Source organism: Sander lucioperca, chromosome 8, assembly GCF_008315115.2.
Source record: "Sander lucioperca isolate FBNREF2018 chromosome 8, SLUC_FBN_1.2, whole genome shotgun sequence".
Classification (NCBI taxonomy): domain Eukaryota; kingdom Metazoa; phylum Chordata; class Actinopteri; order Perciformes; family Percidae; genus Sander; species Sander lucioperca.
Window position 1 is genome coordinate 32553342 of NC_050180.1, and position 18291 is coordinate 32571632.

The window sequence follows — 18291 nt, forward strand, 5'->3', positions numbered from 1 at the left end:
TCCCCGGTCCTACAACAAATATATGGTGTTTTCTGAAAATTAAACCACATAAACCTATTCTGGTACAACCTCGAAATACAATTATGAACCTGAAAATGAGCAAAATATGAGCACTTTAAGACGTTAAATATTACAGTAGTTATGCATCTTTTTGCAAGCCATTTCACTTAAATTCTGGTTAAATGTTAGATAAATTCAGCAATTATAGTTCTGTGTTTTGTTCTGCCTACAACTGTGAAACATTGTTAATTCGCTAAACGTTAGGTCTGATTCCTCTGACTGGCTCCTTCTCTGTACGAATGTTGCCTGAGGCTCATGTGGGTGTCATAGTATTCAAGAGCTATTTGCCATACTAAACTGATGGAAAGAACAAGGCTTCTTGTTTGGAATAATTAAAATCGATGGCCAAAACATATAAAGATAATACAGTTAAAATATCCAGGAGACTCTTCTGTTTCTTTAACAAAGGAATACTGGGGGTTTTTTTAAACCAAAAAAACTCTGAAACCATCAGATCTTGGAAACTACATGCAATGGGGGTGTTACATACAGTATATGAAATTACAATTCAACATTTACTGCGGTCACAGTTCATTATGTTTTAGTTACAAAGAACATTTCAAATATTGAATTTCTTTTAATTTATTTGAAATATATAAGTAATAAGGCTAAACACTACATTATGGGATCGCTAATACCTCCAATAATATCAGATATCAAACAACACAAACTAAAATTAACATTGTTGTTGATTTTCAATACCAAATTCCAAATCCAAGCATATTCATACTGCTATCATTAAATTATTTGAGATTAATCTTTATCACTTACTGAATTTTATTATTCTTTGAATACATTTGATTAATTGTCTGTTTGCTGAATCTTTCCGTTTTCTAATCTACTTCAACACTTATGTTAAGACAATGTTTTTGTATATTAATATGGTCACTGTGTCAGATTAGGTGATTAAAGAATCATAAATTTATGCCGTTTTGCTATGTCATGTTGGCCCCCAACCAATCATAGCTTGCCGTCTTTCACGACCTGCATAGTGTCATCAGAAACATGCTAGGGACTACTTTCAAAAACAAGAATGTAAACAAAAATGGTGTCCAAAGCGGTGTGTTTGATACTGGCTAATTTGTGTTTTGAAAAGCCTAATAAAAGAAAGAAAAAACTACAGAAAAAATGACATCACTCAACACCATGTTTACAGTTCTGTGCTCCTATTGGTCAACGTCACGAAACACATAGAATGTATAATATTTGGCGAGAAAAGGCAAAAAACACTTCTCTTTTTCTCGGGATGTCATAGTACCCAGTCCTTGAAAAAGATTTACATAACCCCTTCTGTTGGCTTCCATAGTAAGTTGCTGAGTAAGGGGGCTCTCTGAGGGGGAGGGGGCACTCATTCTTTACGTTTGGTACGTGTATAAAAGGAAAGGGTTAAACCAGGTAGGGAGGCAGTTCAGGAGCAACAGCACATCTACAGCCAACATGACCAACACCAACATGAACATGAGGGGAAAGGTACTTTTAAAATCTTTTTGTAATTAGCATGAATTGCTGTTTACAAAATAGGATCACTAAATTCACCTTGTTGCTTAATTTCTAACCATTACAATTCACTATTTTCAGATCATCTTCTACGAGGAGAGGAACTTCCAGGGCCGCCACTATGAGTGCATGAACGACTGCTCTGACATGTCCTCCTACATGAGCAGGTGCCACTCTTGCAGGGTGCAGAGCGGCTGCTTCATGGTCTACGACCGTCCCAACTACATGGGAAACCAGTACTTCATGAGGAGGGGCGAGTACGCTGATTACATGAGCATGATGGGAATGAGAGACAGCATCAGGTCTTGCCGTATGATCCCCATGGTAGGTATAACACAGCATCTGTGATACTATTATACTACTACAGGTGTCAACCAGCACTAAACTTGATATTAAGACATTTATTTGTTTATGTTCTCTCCAAAAAACAGCACAGAGGTCAGTTCAGGATGAAGATCTATGAGAGGGAGAACTTTGGTGGTCAGAGTTACGAGATGATGGACGACTGTGACAACATCATGGACCGTTACCGTATGAACGACTGCCAGTCCTGCCACGTGATGGACGGCCACTGGCTGATGTACGAGCAGCCCAACTACAGAGGCAGGATGATGTACATGAGGCCCGGAGAGTACAGGAGCTTCAGGGACATGGGCATGAGTGGCATGAGGTGGATGAGCATGAGGCGTATCATGGACTCTGGCTACTAAATGTATACTGAATGTGTGAAATACCATTAAATAAATAATGTCTGCACTATTTCAACTTCTGTTAAGTTTATTGTCCAACTGTCAGTATGAAATATTATGCAGTATTATACAAAACCATATTTGAGTTATAAAATTAAGTATATTTGATTTTTTTACGCAGCAAGCAGCTGTTAGCAAAAAAATCTTTATCATAAAATGTTTCAAATCTGAATTACTGTTAAATCCAACTGACAAAGGCTTTCCATTGATCTCGAAAGACGGATTAATATTCAGGTATATAACAATTATTAAACATTTCAATCAGGAGAGACTTCCTTGCAAATATGAAAAGATTTATTGTAAATCACATAACCAAAATATGAATGTACAAAGTCTTTGGAGATTAGACTCCATCGTAACAATATGTTTTAAAGGGGTAGCAAAACCCAGACATATCCCCCGATGGAGTCTAGACACTGGTGGTGGTGATGAAGGAGCACAGGAGACCAAATCGAAAGTGCCAAGGGGGCGTTCAGCTGACGAAGACCAAGGGTATCATGGGTGAGACAACCAGTGGTTGAAGGGGAGGAGGCGGGTCGCACTCTAGTCCTGAAATGACAACTTACAACTGCAGAGGAGAGACCAGATTTAAAACAGGGATGTCATGCTGTGATTGGCTTGAGAAATATATGGCTAAATCTGATTGGTTACTGAAAAGTGAATGCCTAGAAACAGCTGATCAACTAGCAGTGATGTGAAAACGTTATTGAAGTCTTCCTGAAAAAACTTACGCTGAGCTCCATTACATACAGACTATATATGATCAAAAATTGAACAATGAAATCAAATTAAGACTATTACATTTTCAAAGCAAGGTAAAAATGTATTTGTTCCACAGTAAGCATATTCGTAATTAATAACCTGCTTGCAGATGTTGCTGATGAATGCAAGTCACTCCTTTTGGGTGCCCTGGTAGCTCACCTGGTTAAGTGTGCCCCCATGTACCAAGGCTTAGTCCTTACCGCAGTGGCCATGGTACCATTCCAACCCAAGGCCCTTTGCTGCTTGTCGTCCCCCCTCTCTCTTCCCCCTTTCCTGTCTACAGCTGTCCTATCAATTAAAGGCAAAAAGCACACAAAAAAAAATGCAAGTCACTTCTTTATTTCAAAAGTGGTGGTTGAAGTATTTACAGGTTTTAAACCCTAAGTGACCATGTGTACATCGTACGAAACATGGAAGGCACTTCAGACTTTAAAAAAACATCTGATTAGAAGTACCATTGCAATCAACCCATGATGTAGCTAACATAGCCACTTAAGCTAGCTAATGATAACTAATGTTTGTTGTTAATGCAACCTAGTAAGATTTATTGATTTATTGATTGATATCTTTTATTTTGAACATGCAAATAAAATAAAACATCAGAAAACAATAGTAATAAAAAAAAAGTTAAAAAATAAAACTCCATAATTTCCAGTACTTAAAGACCTCTATTTACACATGCAAAAAGGAGTAGGAAGAAGTAATACTTATGTACTCCTACCCCTTTGTACCCTTTCTATCATATTAAATAAGTTAGCTACAAAATAATAAGTCTATAGAAATAATAAATCTGTAATCAATGAAAATATATTTTCAGAAGTTCTATTCACATTCATATATTTACCCATACACAATAATAATTATACACATACCACAAATTGTTCAATGTAAGCCCAGGTTATTAATTGCACTGTGTTTCTCTGTACCTCTGGAATATAATTTCTTTGAACATCTTTTTGAATTCGAATATGTTTAGACATTGCTTTAATTCATTATGTAGTTTATTCTACAATTTAGTGCCACTGATAGATAAACAGAAACTTTCCCTTGTAGTCTGAAAACTTAACTATTTTTTATTACTAAAACTATTTAAAGTGCTCATATTGTGCTTTTTGGCTTTTCCCCTTTCCTTTATTGTGTTATATATCTTTTTGTACACATCATAGGTTTACAAAGTGAAAAAGCCCAAAGTCCACCATCTTCCAGAGAAAACACTGTTCACAAACTTCTCCAAACAGCTCTATTGTAGTCCAGCCTTTACTTCCGTGATGAACGTGCGTCACTTTGTAGCACACGTTATAATGCTTGCCTAGCTGGTAGCATGGCACGCCCTCATACTCTGCAACTGACAAGCTAGCAGTACTTACTTCGCATGTGCGACTCCCAACAAAGATGGTACAGAAGTGAGATGTCTCACTCTGTAGCTAAAACAGAGAGCTCAACACACAGTACAGGATGGATACCCGAACCGAGCCGGCTGGGTACGGACAGATATTTAGAAATGACGTTCGGGTTTGGATCGTGCTCGGTCACATCAGTGCGATAAGGCATTCAACATTTTAAATTTAAAAAAGCTTATTATGTAGGTGCGCGCCTGTGTTAACGTGCGCTTGTTGCCCCGTGTGCGCTAATGCGCTCTTCTGTTGACATTTCCAAATGCCTTCCTACAGTTGCTTAATAAAAGCGTGCTTTCCACACAAACAAACATATGTGTCATTAGTATGAGAAAAAAATAAGATTTTAACTGTGTTGGGCTGGGACATAAATATCTTAATGCCTGTTGGGCTCAGGCCGGGTTCGGTTACTGCTCTGTCGGACCTGGGCCGGGCTCGGACAGAAAAATGCGGCCTGATTCGCACTCTAACACACAGGGTGAAAAGAAGAGCTGCAGCAATGTGCAGTACAACACATATATGGTGTTTTCTGAAAATTAAACCATGTAAACCTATTCTGGTACAACCTCTAAATACAATTATGAACCTGAAAATGAGCATAATATGAGCACTTTAAGACATTAAATATTACGGTAGTTATGCATCTTTTTGCAAGCCAGTTCACTTAAATTCTGGTTAAATGTTAGATAAATTCAGCAATTATAGTTCTGTATTTTGTTCCGAATTGTTTTGTTTTGTTTAGCGAATTGTTAATTCGCTAAACGTTAGCTCTGATTCCTCTGACTGGCTCAGTGCTCGAATTACGTGGGAGCCAGAGGGAGCCGAGCTCCCAGAGAGTGAGTACTGGCTCCCATGAAAGCAACAAAGTCAAAAATCTGAGGGGTCTCTCATATCTGAAGGTGTCTGCCATATGTGGCATTGAAATTTAATCTTAAACAACGCTCATTATCCATCCCTGTGCGGTCTTTTACCATTAAAGACATTAAATTAAAATATAAAATATAGGCTACTACGGGACGTAGACCTGAGCCTACCCTACGCTCATGAACGCAGCATGACTGCACTTCACCACCACACCACTAGGCTATGTGAGCAAACTGCATACGATCGATTTGACAGCACTCGCAAGTCCGAAGAAGTCACCTTGCTTTTAGCTTAATGTGCTTTTGAGGTAAATACCACCAATACATCTTAAATAAATAAATCTGTAGCTATCCTCTGCCATTTAGAGCTCCGGAAAAGTTCCCAGATATTTTGAAACACCTGTCAGCAATACAATGCAATCTCTGATGGCGGAATATTCAGTGAATAGGCTTCCCAACAACATCTCAGTGCAAATTCCAAAATTGTTTGTCTATTTATTTCCACGGTTCAACACACGAGACGACTGAACACCCAGGTGTTGTTACCACTACGTGTACATTATAAGACTAGAACATAGTTTGGCTGTGCAATGGGTTGATTAATTCCTGCCAGTTAGTGCATTTTCCCTGTGTATAAGTTAAAGACTACATGCATTATTGTGTTTGACACTGAGGATATCTGAGACGGTGGTCTGGTTACGTTTTATTTCATTGTGAAATTGAGAATGACACTCAGACTAAATCGTTTAGTCTATTTCTTTGTATTCCGAAATTGAAATGAAATATGGACTATTACAATCAATAATATGTTGAGATGAATTAAAAGGAATCCATTTCTGTAAAAAAAAAAATCTCTCTGTCTGTTGTGGGCGTGTGTCAAGTTATAGACTAGGCCTACCGTGCGCATATACTGCGCAAAAGCGCCACTCGCGCCTAGACTATTTAATTGTATAGCCTTGTTAGAATATGTGCAGGGTGTGCCAACTTTTTTTTTTATGAGCTAGAGAGACCCCCTTAAAGACAAAAAGATAATTCGAGCACTGGACTGGCTCTTTCTCTGTACGAATGTTGCCTGAGGCTCATGTGGGTGTCAAAGTATTCAAGAGCTATTTGCCATACTAAACTGAAGGAAAGAACAAGGCTTCTTGTTTGGAATAATTAAAATTGATAGCCAAAACATATAAAGATAATACAGTTAAAATATCCAGGAGACTCTTCTGTTTCTTTAACAAAGGAATACTGGTTTTTTTTTTTAACAAAAACAACAACCTGAAACAATCAGTTCTTGGAAACTACATGCAATGGGGGTGTTACATACAGTATATGAAATTCTAGTTCAAGATTTACTGCAGTCACAGTTCATTATGTTTTAGTTACAAAGAACATTTCAAATATTTAATTTCTTTTAATTTATTTGTAATATATAAATAATAAGGCTAAACACTACATTATGGGATAGCTAATACCTCCAATAATATCAGAATCAAACAACACAAACTAAAATTAACATTGTTAGTTGATATTCAATACCAAATTCCAAATCCGAGCATATTCATACTACTATCATTAAATTATTTGAGATTAATCTTTATCACTTACTGAATTTTATTAGTCTTTGAATACATTTGATTAATTGTATGTTTGCTGAATCTTTCTGTTTTCTAATCTACTTCAACACTTATGTTAAGACAATGTTTTTGTATATTAAAATGGTCACTGTGTCAGATTACGTCATGTTGGCCCCCGACCAATCATAGCTTACCGTCTTTCACGACCTGCATAGTGTCATCAGAAACATGCTAGGGACTAACTTTCAAAAACAAGAATGTAAACAAAAATGGTGTCCAAAGCAGTGTGTTTGATACTGGCTAATTTGTGTTTTGAAAAGCCTAATAAAAGAAAGAAAGAAATACAGAAAAAATGACATCAGTCAACACCATGTTTACAGCTCTGTGCTCCTATTGGTCAACGTCACGAAACACATAGAATTTATCATATTTGGCGAGAAAAGGCAAAAAACACTTCTCTTTTTGTTAGGACATCATAGTACCCAGTCCTTGAAAAAAAATTACATAACCCCTTCTGTTGGCTTCCATAGTAAGTTGCTGAGTAAGGGGGCTCTCTGAGGGGGAGGGGGCACTCATTCTTTACGTTTGGTCGTGTATAAAAGGAAAGGGTTAAACCAGGTAGGGAGGCAGTTCAGGAGCAACAGCACATCTACAGCCAACATGACCAATACCAACATGAACATGAGGGGCAAGGTACTTTTACATTTTTGTAATAAGCATGAATTGCTGTTTACAAAATAGGATCACTAAATTTGTCTTGCTGCTTAATTTCTAACCATTAAAGTTCACTATTTTCAGATCATCTTCTACGAGGAGAGGAACTTCCAGGGTCGCCACTATGAGTGCATGAGCGACTGCTCTGACATGTCCTCCTACATGAGCAGGTGCCACTCCTGCAGGGTGGAGAGCGGCTGCTTCATGGTCTACGACCGTCCCAACTACATGGGAAACCAGTACTTCATGAGGAGGGGCGAGTACGCTGATTACATGAGCATGATGGGAATGAGAGACAGCATCAGGTCTTGCCGTATGATCCCCATGGTAGGTATAGCATGGCATCCGTGATACTATTGTACTACTACAGGTGTCAACCAGCACTAAACTTGATATTAAGACATTTATTTGTTTTTGTTCTCTCCAAAAAACAGCACAGAGGTCAGTTCAGGATGAAGATCTATGAGAGGGAGAACTTCGGTGGTCAGAGTTACGAGCTGATGGACGACTGTGACAACATGATGGACCGTTACCGTATGAATGACTGCCAGTCCTGCAACGTGATGGACGGCCACTGGCTGATGTACGAGCAGCCCAACTACAGAGGCAGGATGATGTACATGAGGCCCGGAGAGTACAGGAGCTTCAGGGACATGGGCATGAGTGGCATGAGGTGGATGAGCATGAGGCGTATCATGGACTCCTGCTACTAAATGTTCACTGAATGTGTTAAATACCATTAAATAAATAATGTCTGCACTATTTCAACTTCTGTCAAGTTTATTGTCCAACTGTCGTTATGAAATATTATGCAGTATTATACAAAACTATATTTGAGTTATAAAATTAAGTATATTTTTTATAGATTTTTTTTAGGCAGCAAGCAGCTGTTAGCAAGAACATTTTTATCCTAAAATGTTTCAAATCGGAATTACTGTTAAACCCAACAGACAAAGGCTTTCCATTGATACTGAAAGAAGGATAAATATTCAGGTATATAACAATTAGTAAACATTACATACAGGCTATGTATGATCAAAAATTTAACAATGAATTCAAATTTGAGTTTACTACTATTTACTATTACGGTATTTATGCCTCTTTTTGCTAGCCAGTTCACTTAAATTCTGGTTAAATGTTAGATAAATTCAGCAATTATAGTTCTGTGTTTTATTCCGCCTACAACTGTGAAACATTGTTAATTCGCTAAACGTTAGGTCTGATTCCTCTGACTGGCTCCTTCTCTGTACGAATGTTGCCTGAGGCTCATGTGGGTGTCAAAGTATTCAAGAGCTATTTGCCATACTAAACTGATGGAAAGAACAAGGCTTCTTGTTTGGAATAATTAAAATTGATAGCCAAAACATATAAAGATAATACAGTTAAAATATCCAGGAGACTCTTCTGTTTCTTTAACAAAGGAATACTGGGGGTTTTTTAAACCCAAAAAACTCTGAAACCATCAGATCTTGGAAACTACATGCAATGGGGGTGTTACATATTTATATTTTATATATTTATATAATGCCACTTTATATTCATTCAGTACTTTTTGCACATTGTCTGTTGTTTGCCTGTTGTTTGTTTGTTTGTTTGGTTGTTTGTTTGTTGGTTTGTTTTTATTGTGGAAAAACTGCTGCTGTAACAAGTGGATTTCCCCAAAGTGGGATGAATAAAGTATTATCTAATTCTAATTCTAATCTAATGAAATTACAATTCAACATTTACTACGGTCTGCGGTCACGGTTCTTTATGTTTTATTTATAACAGTTAAAAAAAGAACATTTAAAATATTACATTTATTTAACTTGATTTTAAATACATAAATAAAAAGGCTAAACACTATATTATGGGATAGCTAATACCTCCAATAATATCAGAATAAAACAACACAAACTAAAATTAACATTGTTAGTTGATTTTCAATACCAAATTCCAAATCCGAACATATTCATACTACTATCATTAAATTATTTGAGGTTAATCTTTATCACTTATTTTATTATTCTTTGAATACATTTGATTAATTGTATGTTTGCTGAATCTTTCCGTTTTCTAATCTACTTCAACACTTATGTTAAGACAATGTTTTTCTATATTAATATGGTCACTGTGTCAGATTAGGCGATTAAAGAATCATAAATTTATGCCGTTTTGCTATGTCATGTTGGCCCCCAACCAATCATAGCTTGCTGTCTTTCACGACCTGCATAGTGTCATCAGAACCATGCTAGGGACTAACTTTTAAAAACAAGAATGTAAACAAAAATGGTGTCCGAAGCGGTGTGTTTGATATTGGCTAATTTGTGTTTTAAAAAGCCTAATACAGTAGCCTGGCTCCGCCCTCCTACGTACTTATACTCAATTTTCATTCCCTTCAGTACTACAGCTGGGTTTGCGGTATAGTCTTGGGTTTTCTCCAGCCAACTTTTTGCCGGTCCAATCGCCAAACAGAGGGAGTGGCTGAGAACTATAATGTTGATGCCGTGCGCTACTAGAGTTGTAGTTCCGTAATGGCGGCGGAGAAAGATGCAACAATCTTTGCTGAGTTTTGTTGGTGGCCATGATCTTGTGGCCCTCCTCCCCACGGGGTTCGGGAGAAGTTAGACTTTCCAGCTTGCTCCATTAGTGGTGAAGGAGTTGGCTAAGGCGAACGCTAGCGATGCTAAGCCGACGTCACGACCAAACGTTAGCGATTGGTTATGGCAGATCCAGAGTGGTTCTGGGCAGATCCAATAGTTTTAAACTTCAATAGAGTACCCACCTTCAAGGAAGTTCAATGGAGAGTGGCCAGACTCTCTGTACAAATGAAATGTACCAGAGTCTGGTAGGACCATGCTACTAATACAGTTCAAGAAAGAAAGAAATAACAGCCTTTTCCTCTTTTTCACAGTTCCACCTAGCCACACTTACATGGCTTACAAAATAGTTAATTTCATAACTCAAATATATTTTTGTATAATACTGCATAATATTTCATAGTGACAGTTGGACAATGAACTTGACAGAAGTTGAAATAGTGCAGACATTTATTTAATGGTATTTCACACATTCAGTGAACATTTAGTAGCCAGAGTCCATGATACGCCTCATGCTCATCCACCTCATGCCGCTCATGCCCATGTCCCTGAAGCTCCTGTACTCTCCGGGCCTCATGTACATCATCCTGCCTCTGTAGTTGGGCTGCTCGTACATCAGCCAGTGGCCGTCCATCACGTTGCAGGACTGGCAGTCATTCATACGGTAACGGTCCATCATGTTGTCGCAGTCGTCCATCAGCTCGTAACTCTGACCACCGAAGTTCTCCCTCTCATAGATCTTTATCCTGAACTGACCTCTGTGCTGTTTTTTGGAGAGAACATAAACAAATAAATGTCTTAATATCAAGTTTTGTGCTGGTTTTCACCTGTAGTAGAAGAATAGTATCACGGATGCCGTGTTATACCTACCATGGGGATCATACGGCAAGACCTGATGCAGTCTCTCATTCCCATCATGCTCATGTAGTCAGCGTACTCGCCCCTCCTCATGAAGTACTGGTTTCCCATGTAGTTGGGACGGTCGTAGACCATGAAGCAGCCGCTCTCCACCCTGCAAGAGTGGCACCTGCTCATGTAGGAGGACATGTCAGAGCAGTCGCTCATGCACTCATAGTGGCGACCCTGGAAGTTCCTCTCCTCGTAGAAGATAATCTGAAAATAATGAATTGTAATGGTTAGAAATTAAGCAGCAAGGTGAATTTAGTGATCCTATTTTGTAAACAGCAATTTATGCTAATTACAAAAAGATTTTAAAAGTACCTTGCCCCTCATGTTCATGTCGGTGTTGGTCATGTTGGCTGTAGATGCGTTTTTGCTCCTGAACTGCCTTCCTACCTGGTTTAACCCTTTCCTTTTATACACGACAAAACGTAAAGAATGAGTGCCCCCTCCCCCTCAGAGAGCCCCCTTACTCAGCAACTTACTATGGAAGCCAACAGAAGGGGTTATGTAAATTCTTTGAAGGACTGAGTACTATGACGTCCCGACAAAAAGAGAAGAAAAACGGAAAGATTCAGCAAACATACAATTAATCAAATGTATTCAAAGACTAATAAAACACAGTAAGTGATGAAGATTAATCTCAAATAATGTAATGATAGTAGTATGAAATATGCTTGGATTTGTGATTTGGTATTGAAAATCAACTAACAATGTTAATTTTAGTATTATATCATCAGTTCTGTGGCCCTATTGGTCAACGTCACGAAACCCGTAGAATTTTTCATATTTGGCGAGAAAAGGCAAAAAAACACTTCTCTTTTTGTCAGGACATCATAGTACCCAGTCCTTGAAAATGTTTTACATAACCCCTTCTGTTGGCTTCCATAGTAAGTTGCTGAGTAAGGGGGGTCTGAGGGGGAGGGGGCACTCATTCTTTATGTTTGGTCGTGTATAAAAGGAAAGGGTTAAACCAGGTAGGAAGGCAGTTCAGGAGCAACAGCACATCTACAGCCAACATGACCAATACCAACATGAACATGAGGGGCAAGGTACTTTTTAAAATCTTTTTGTAATTAGCATGAATTGCTGTTTACAAAATAGGATCACTAAATTCACCTTGCTGCTTAATTTCTAACCATTACAATTCACTATTTTCAGATCATCTTCTACGAGGAGAGGAACTTCCAGGGTCGCCACTATGAGTGCATGAACGACTGCTCTGACATGTCCTCCTACATGAGCAGGTGCCACTCTTGCAGGGTGGAGAGCGGCTGCTTCATGGTCTACGACCGCACCAACTACATGGGAAGCCAGTACTTCATGAGGAGGGGCGAGTACGCTGATTGCATGAGCATGATGGGAATGAGAGACTGCATCAGGTCTTGCCGTATGATCCCCATGGTAGGTATAACACGGCATCCGTGATACTATTATACTACTACAGGTGACAACCAGCACTAAACTTGATATTAAGACATTCATTTGTTTTTGTTCTCTCCAAAAAACAGCACAGAGGTCAGTTCAGGATGAAGATATATGAGAGGGAAAACTTTGGTGGTCAGAGTTACGAGATGATGGACGACTGTGACAACATCATGGACCGTTACCGTATGAACGACTGCCAGTCCTGCCACGTGATGGACGGCCACTGGCTGATGTACGAGCAGCCCAACTACAGAGGCAGGATGATGTACATGAGGCCCGGAGAGTACAGGAGCTTCAGGGACATGGGCATGAGTGGCATGAGGTGGATGAGCATGAGGCGCATCATGGACTCCGGCTACTAAATGTTTATTGAATGTATCAAATGCCATTTAATAAATAATTAATGCACTATTTTAACTTTTGTCCTTAACTTACTGTCCAACTGTCACTATGAAATATTATGCAGTATTATACCTATATATATATATATATATATATATATATATATATATATATATATGTGTCAGGATATTAAATAGATGTGATGGTTACTTAGACAGCAAGCAGCTGTTAGCACGATCATTTTTATTCTAAAATGTATTCAAATCTCATTTAGCCTACTGTTAAACCCAACAGACAAAGGCTTACCAATGATCTTGAAAGAAGGATTAATATGCAGGTATATAACAATTAATAAACATAATATACAACTAGGGATAATCAAAAATTTAACAATGAAATCAAAATTACACTTTTACATTTTCAAAGCAAGGTAAAAATGTATTTCTGTCAGGTCCATTAACGTCAAGAACAACACAGACAATAAAAATGCTTTAGAAAATGTTATTGAATGAATTACGAATTAAATTTGGCAGCATGGCTCTGTTCAGAGAAGTCCCCTGACTTTCATGAGCACCATGAAAAAGCAGCAGCAGCATTAGGGGACGCTCACACAGTTTAAGACTGAGAGAGCTAAACTATTCCCCCCAAACAGAACATACCTGGCAATCCTCTTGTGATAAAATGAAAATAAGAGGATGGAATTAAGTAGCCTTTAAGCGCATTAGATAATGAACATCCCTATTTAGATTGTTTCACATAATAAAATTTAAGCAGATGAGGCACAAATTTGCTGATTTGTTTATTGGTCTAAATCAATTAGGGAGCAGAGCACATAGCGTTCTGAGCATCAAGAATAGCGTGAACGTCAGGTCGAAGGTAACGTTCACATGCAGCAGAAGTCCACCACCCCATGGCTTTTAGCGTTGAAACAGGAGCGGATGCCGCTGCAGTAGTTGCGGCCCCTATGCGCAGGGAATGAGCTTTATAATGGTCTGGAGGCAGTCCGCAGAATTGGCAGAGTAGGCGTAGGTGAGATGCAAACCAGGCCCTGGACATTGTTTTCCCTTTCTGTGTGATGAACAGCGGCTCCTGCGGACCAGCACGAGGACGGCTCCTCAAGTAGGTCAGCATGGAAGATAGAGGGCAAAAGACAGTATTAGACTCTGAGATATAGACAACAGTACCTTCACTATTTATATCTGTTTTGGAGTGTTTGAGAAACATGGTGAAATGGTGATCATTAATTGAAACATCAGAAATGGTGAGATCGTGATTTGGGTCAAAGGAACACATGCGTGAAGAAATGTCGCCACCCCTTAGAAAACCAAAGAAATCTGTGAGAATGACTGTCTCCAATATTTGATCTGTGTAAGTCCCAAAACACCCTTTCCTCAATTGTGATATAATTTGTTTAACTAAAGGTAATGTGAAAGGGAGACGTTTATCATTGCCTCGTGGTGACTTCCTTTTGACGCCGTTCAGCAAGAGGCGTATGGATGGGTTTTCCAGAATACTGGTAGGGGATGGATCCAGGCAGCGCAGATGGAATTGGATGACAGCGACCGTACTTTTGATGGAAGAAGGCTGCACTTTTCAAGTCTCAAAGCAGTGGACTATAAAAGCATTAATACATGATATATTAACAGGCAGAGTAGCTACAGATAAAGTAGCACAAAATGTGGTGAAATAAGACCAAGCTGAGTCATAGGTTTTTAATGTAGATTTTGCCAGATCCCCCCGCATGTATTGTGCAGCAGCGCGCACATAAAAAAGGCCATTCCAATTATACAGGAGCAGAAACCAAAATGTAAGCTCTGATCTATATCCTGCGTCCAAGGTAACAACATCAATGAGCTATTTTGCTGATTTGGATAGGTCAAGAAGCCTGGAAATAAATGATCTGCCCTGAGGAATTACCCTCATCGCAAAATTAAAGTGGCCTAGAAGAGAGTGCAATTCCCTTTTGGAGAAGGACCGTGAACTTTGAGCAACTTGCATAACCTGTCATAACCTGGATAATTTCTCAAGGGGCAGCAAGGCTTGCATACGGTTGCAATCGAGAGTGATGCCCAAGAACTCTATAACTTTTACAGGACCTACGGTCTTTTCCTCCGAGAGAGGAACACCCAAATCCAAAAGGGTGCGTTTATGTGCCGAGATAGAAGAATCTGACTTTGCGGATGGAAAATCCACCAGGAGAAAATCATCCAAAAGATGAAGAACGAACGGTAACTTGTCGTTATTAAGAAGAATCCAACACAAGGCCGAATACGACAGCCAAAAGCGAGTCTAAACGAGAAATAAATTTTGCCTCTCCACTGAACGCCAAACAGATGCTACTGAGAAGGATGCAATGGCATCACTTTAAAAGCATCTGAAATATCCGCCTTTGCAAGCCAAGCTCCTCCTCCTGCCCTTTTAATGAAATTGATAGCATCATCAACGGTGCTATAAAACAGGGAAAAAGGGGCTAAAGGAATTGACGCTATCAGCCTAATCATTGTGGGGAGAGGAAAGGTCAATGATCACAGGTTATTTACCTGAATATTTTTGAGTGGCGATCCCTATGGGATTTATCCTAAAAATTGGAAAAGGAGACCTATCGAACGGACCTATCATAAAACCTTTTCTAACCTCCTCCAACAAGGCATCCACCGTTTCTTTGACGTGGACAATACATTTTTACAACTGAATGACACAGCAGGCAAATGCAACAGACCAGCAAAGAAACCTTGAACAAGACCAGTCAATAAATAATCCACGAAACAGCGGTTTGGATGCTTCCTCGACGCCTGTCCCAGCCTAGGGACGTTGATGAGAGTTGACGGTTTTATTTATTTCGCTCTGCTTTCATGAAGCGGGATCTCCTCGGACACACCGACTTGGGGTGGGCATCTCCACAGTAGCTACAGACATAAAGATATTTACAGTTACACATCCTACAAATATTCTCATTAAAATTGCAGCAAAGCGGAGCACTAAATCTAGTCACCTGGGAGCCAGGATTACGGCTCGGGCCAGGATGGGACAGATGAGTGGCAGTTTTAGAGCACAGGGAAGTGGAGTGTGCGCGAGAACCACTGATGGCAAGGCAAGGCAATTTTATTTATATAGCACATTTCAGCACAAGGCAACTCAAAGTGCTTTACATAAAACATTAAACATTGAAAAGCAAAGAGCAAAATAGTGATTCAAAATAAAAATATTAACGAATACAAGTTTAATACCACAGAAGATAAAAAAAAAAAAATCATAGTTCAGTATAACAATTAATACGAGAATGAAAATCCAAGAGTAAAATTCACAGTTCCACTAAATATTAAAATTTAATTAAAATTTTATACAAAATAAAATAAAATCCTCTCCTGGAACCATCACCTTATCGTGGTGGAGAGGTTTGTGTGTCCCTATGAACCTGAGGGCTGTGTTGTCTGGAGCTTTGTGCTCCTGGTAGGGTCTCCCAAGGCAAAGTGGTCTCAGGGGAGGGGCCAGACAAAGAATGGTTCAAAAACCCTATGAAAAAACGAGGTAGAGATGGAGTGACCCTGCCCGGAGGAAGCCCGGGGCCCCCGTCTGGAGCCAGGCCCAGATGGAGGGCCCGTCAGCGAGCGCCTGGTGGCCGGGTTTGCCACGGAGCCCGGACGGGCACAGCCCAAAAAAGCTACGTGACACCTCTCTCTCCAACCCATGGGCCCACCACCTGGGCGTCGGGTGCGCTGACACATGGGTGGCAGTGAAGGTCAGGGGCCTCGACGGACCAGACCCGGGCAGCAGACGCTGGCTCTGGGGACGTGGAACGTCACCTCTCTGTGGGGGAAGGAGCCGGAACTTGTGCGGGAGGTGGAGCGCTACCAGTTGGATCTGGTGGGGCTTACCTCTACGCACAGTCTCGGTTCTGAAACCATACTCCTGGATAGGGGTTGGACTCTTTTCTTCTCCGGAGTTGCCCAGGCCGGGCGGGTGTGGGGATACTCACAAGCCCCCGGCTGAGCGCCGCTACGTTGGAGTTTACCCCGGTGGACGAGAGGGTCGCCTCCCTACGCCTGCGAGTTGTGGGGGGGAAAACTCTGACTGTTGTTTGTGCGTATGCACCAAACAAGAGCTCGGAGTATTCGGCCTTCTTGGAGACCTTGAATGTCCTGTATGGGGCTCCAGTGGGGGACTCCATAGTTCTGCTGGGGGACTTCAACGCGCACGTGGGAAATGATGGAGACACATGGAGAGGCGTGATTGGGAGGAACGGCCTCCCTGATCTAAACCAGTGGTTGTTTGTTGTTGGACTTCTGTGCTAGTCATGGATTGTCTATAACGAACACCATGTTCGAACATAGGGATGCTCATAAGTGTACTTGGTACCAGAGCACCCTAGGCCAAAGGTCAATGATCGATTTTATAATCGTTTCATCTGATCTGAGGCCGTATGTTTTGGACACTCGGGTGAAGAGAGGGGCAGAGCTGTCAACTGATCACCATCTGGTGGTGAGTTGGGTCAGAGGGTGTGGGAAGACTCTGGACAGACCTGGTAAGCCCAAACGGGTAGTGCGGGTAAATTGGGAACATCTGGAGGAGGCCGCTGTCCGACAGACTTTCAACTCACACCTCCGGCGTAGCTTTTCGTGCATCCCTGTGGAGGCTGGGGGCATTGAACCCGAGTGGACAATGTTCAAAGTTTCCATTGCTGAAGCTGTGGCGGGGAGCTGTGGTGTTAGGGTCTTAGGTGCCTCAAGGGGCGGTAACCCACGAACACCATGGTGGACACCGGTGGTCAGGGAAGCCGTCCGACTGAAGAAGGAATCTTTCTGGGATATGTTATCCCAGAGGACTCCGGAGGCAATTGCAAGGTACCGAAGGGCCCGAAGGGCTGCAGCCTCTGCCGTGAAAGAGGCAAAGCAGCGGGTGTGGGAGAAGTTCGGAGAAGACATGGAGAAGGACTTTCGGTCGGCACCAAGGTGCTTCTGGAAAACCGTTCGCCACCTCAGGAGGGGGAAGCGGGGAACCATCCAAGCTGTGTACAGTAAGGATGGGATGCTGTTGACCTCAACTGAGGAGGTAATAGGGCGGTGGAAGGAGCACTTTGAGGAACTCCTAAATCCGACTAATATGCCCTCTATGGTAGAGGCAGAGCTGGAGGATGATGGGGAATTGTCGTCAATTTCCCTGGTGGAAGTTGCTGAGGTAGTTAAACAACTCCACAGTGGCAAAGCCCCAGGGATTGATGAGATCCGTCCAGAAATGCTTAAAGCTCTGGGTGTGGAGGGGTTGTCTTGGTTGACACGCCTCTTCAACATTGCGTGGAAGTCGGGGACGGTGCCTAAGGAGTGGCAGACCGGGGTGGTGGTTCCCCTTTTCAAAAAGGGGGACCAGAGGGTGTGTGCCAATTACAGGGGTATCACACTTCTCAGCCTCCCCGGTAAAGTCTACTCCAAGGTGCTGGA

The 18291-nt window shown here is 40.9% G+C and overlaps 4 protein-coding genes across 8 annotated transcripts in view; 3 read left to right on the forward strand and 1 right to left on the reverse strand.

Annotated features, from left to right (window-relative positions):
* The window catches only part of LOC116051410 (gamma-crystallin M3-like), a 160778-nt gene that overhangs the window by 63087 nt on the left and 79400 nt on the right, over nucleotides 1-18291 (forward strand). Inside the window, exons 1-4 of one of the 5 annotated variants that reach the window (XM_036004390.1) lie at nucleotides 1483-1530; nucleotides 7692-7934; nucleotides 8042-8331; nucleotides 12877-12901. The exons of 1 other annotated variant lie outside the window; for it this stretch is intronic. In XM_036004390.1, coding sequence (XP_035860283.1) covers nucleotides 1498-1530; nucleotides 7692-7934; nucleotides 8042-8320 — 555 coding nt within the window. In that variant the 5' untranslated portion in view covers nucleotides 1483-1497 and the 3' untranslated portion in view covers nucleotides 8321-8331; nucleotides 12877-12901. Of the gene's footprint in view, nucleotides 1-1482; nucleotides 1531-7538; nucleotides 7587-7691; nucleotides 7935-8041; nucleotides 8376-12876; nucleotides 12902-18291 lie in introns of those variants that run through there. 3 more of the 5 variants (XM_036004389.1, XM_031303263.2, XM_036004388.1) reach the window with 3 other exon arrangements.
* Nucleotides 1624-2267, forward strand: LOC116050298 (gamma-crystallin M3-like; the record flags this gene model as incomplete). Its single annotated transcript, XM_031300280.2, has 2 exons — nucleotides 1624-1881; nucleotides 1989-2267. Coding segments are annotated over 2 exons (537 nt in total), but the record flags the coding sequence as incomplete, so codon positions are not given.
* Nucleotides 10622-11457, reverse strand: LOC116052556 (gamma-crystallin M3-like). Its single transcript, XM_031303373.2, has 3 exons — nucleotides 11408-11457; nucleotides 11057-11299; nucleotides 10622-10949 (listed from the first exon to the last, which is right to left on the reverse strand). The coding sequence occupies exons 1-3, from the start codon at nucleotides 11438-11440 to the stop codon at nucleotides 10671-10673; spliced, it is 555 nt and encodes a 184-aa protein (XP_031159233.1). The 5' UTR covers nucleotides 11441-11457; the 3' UTR covers nucleotides 10622-10670.
* On the forward strand, nucleotides 12106-12931 carry LOC116050289 (gamma-crystallin M2-like). The gene is made up of 3 exons (XM_036004401.1): nucleotides 12106-12138; nucleotides 12248-12490; nucleotides 12598-12931. Exons 1-3 carry the CDS (start codon nucleotides 12106-12108, stop codon nucleotides 12874-12876), a joined length of 555 nt encoding a protein of 184 aa, XP_035860294.1. The 3' UTR covers nucleotides 12877-12931.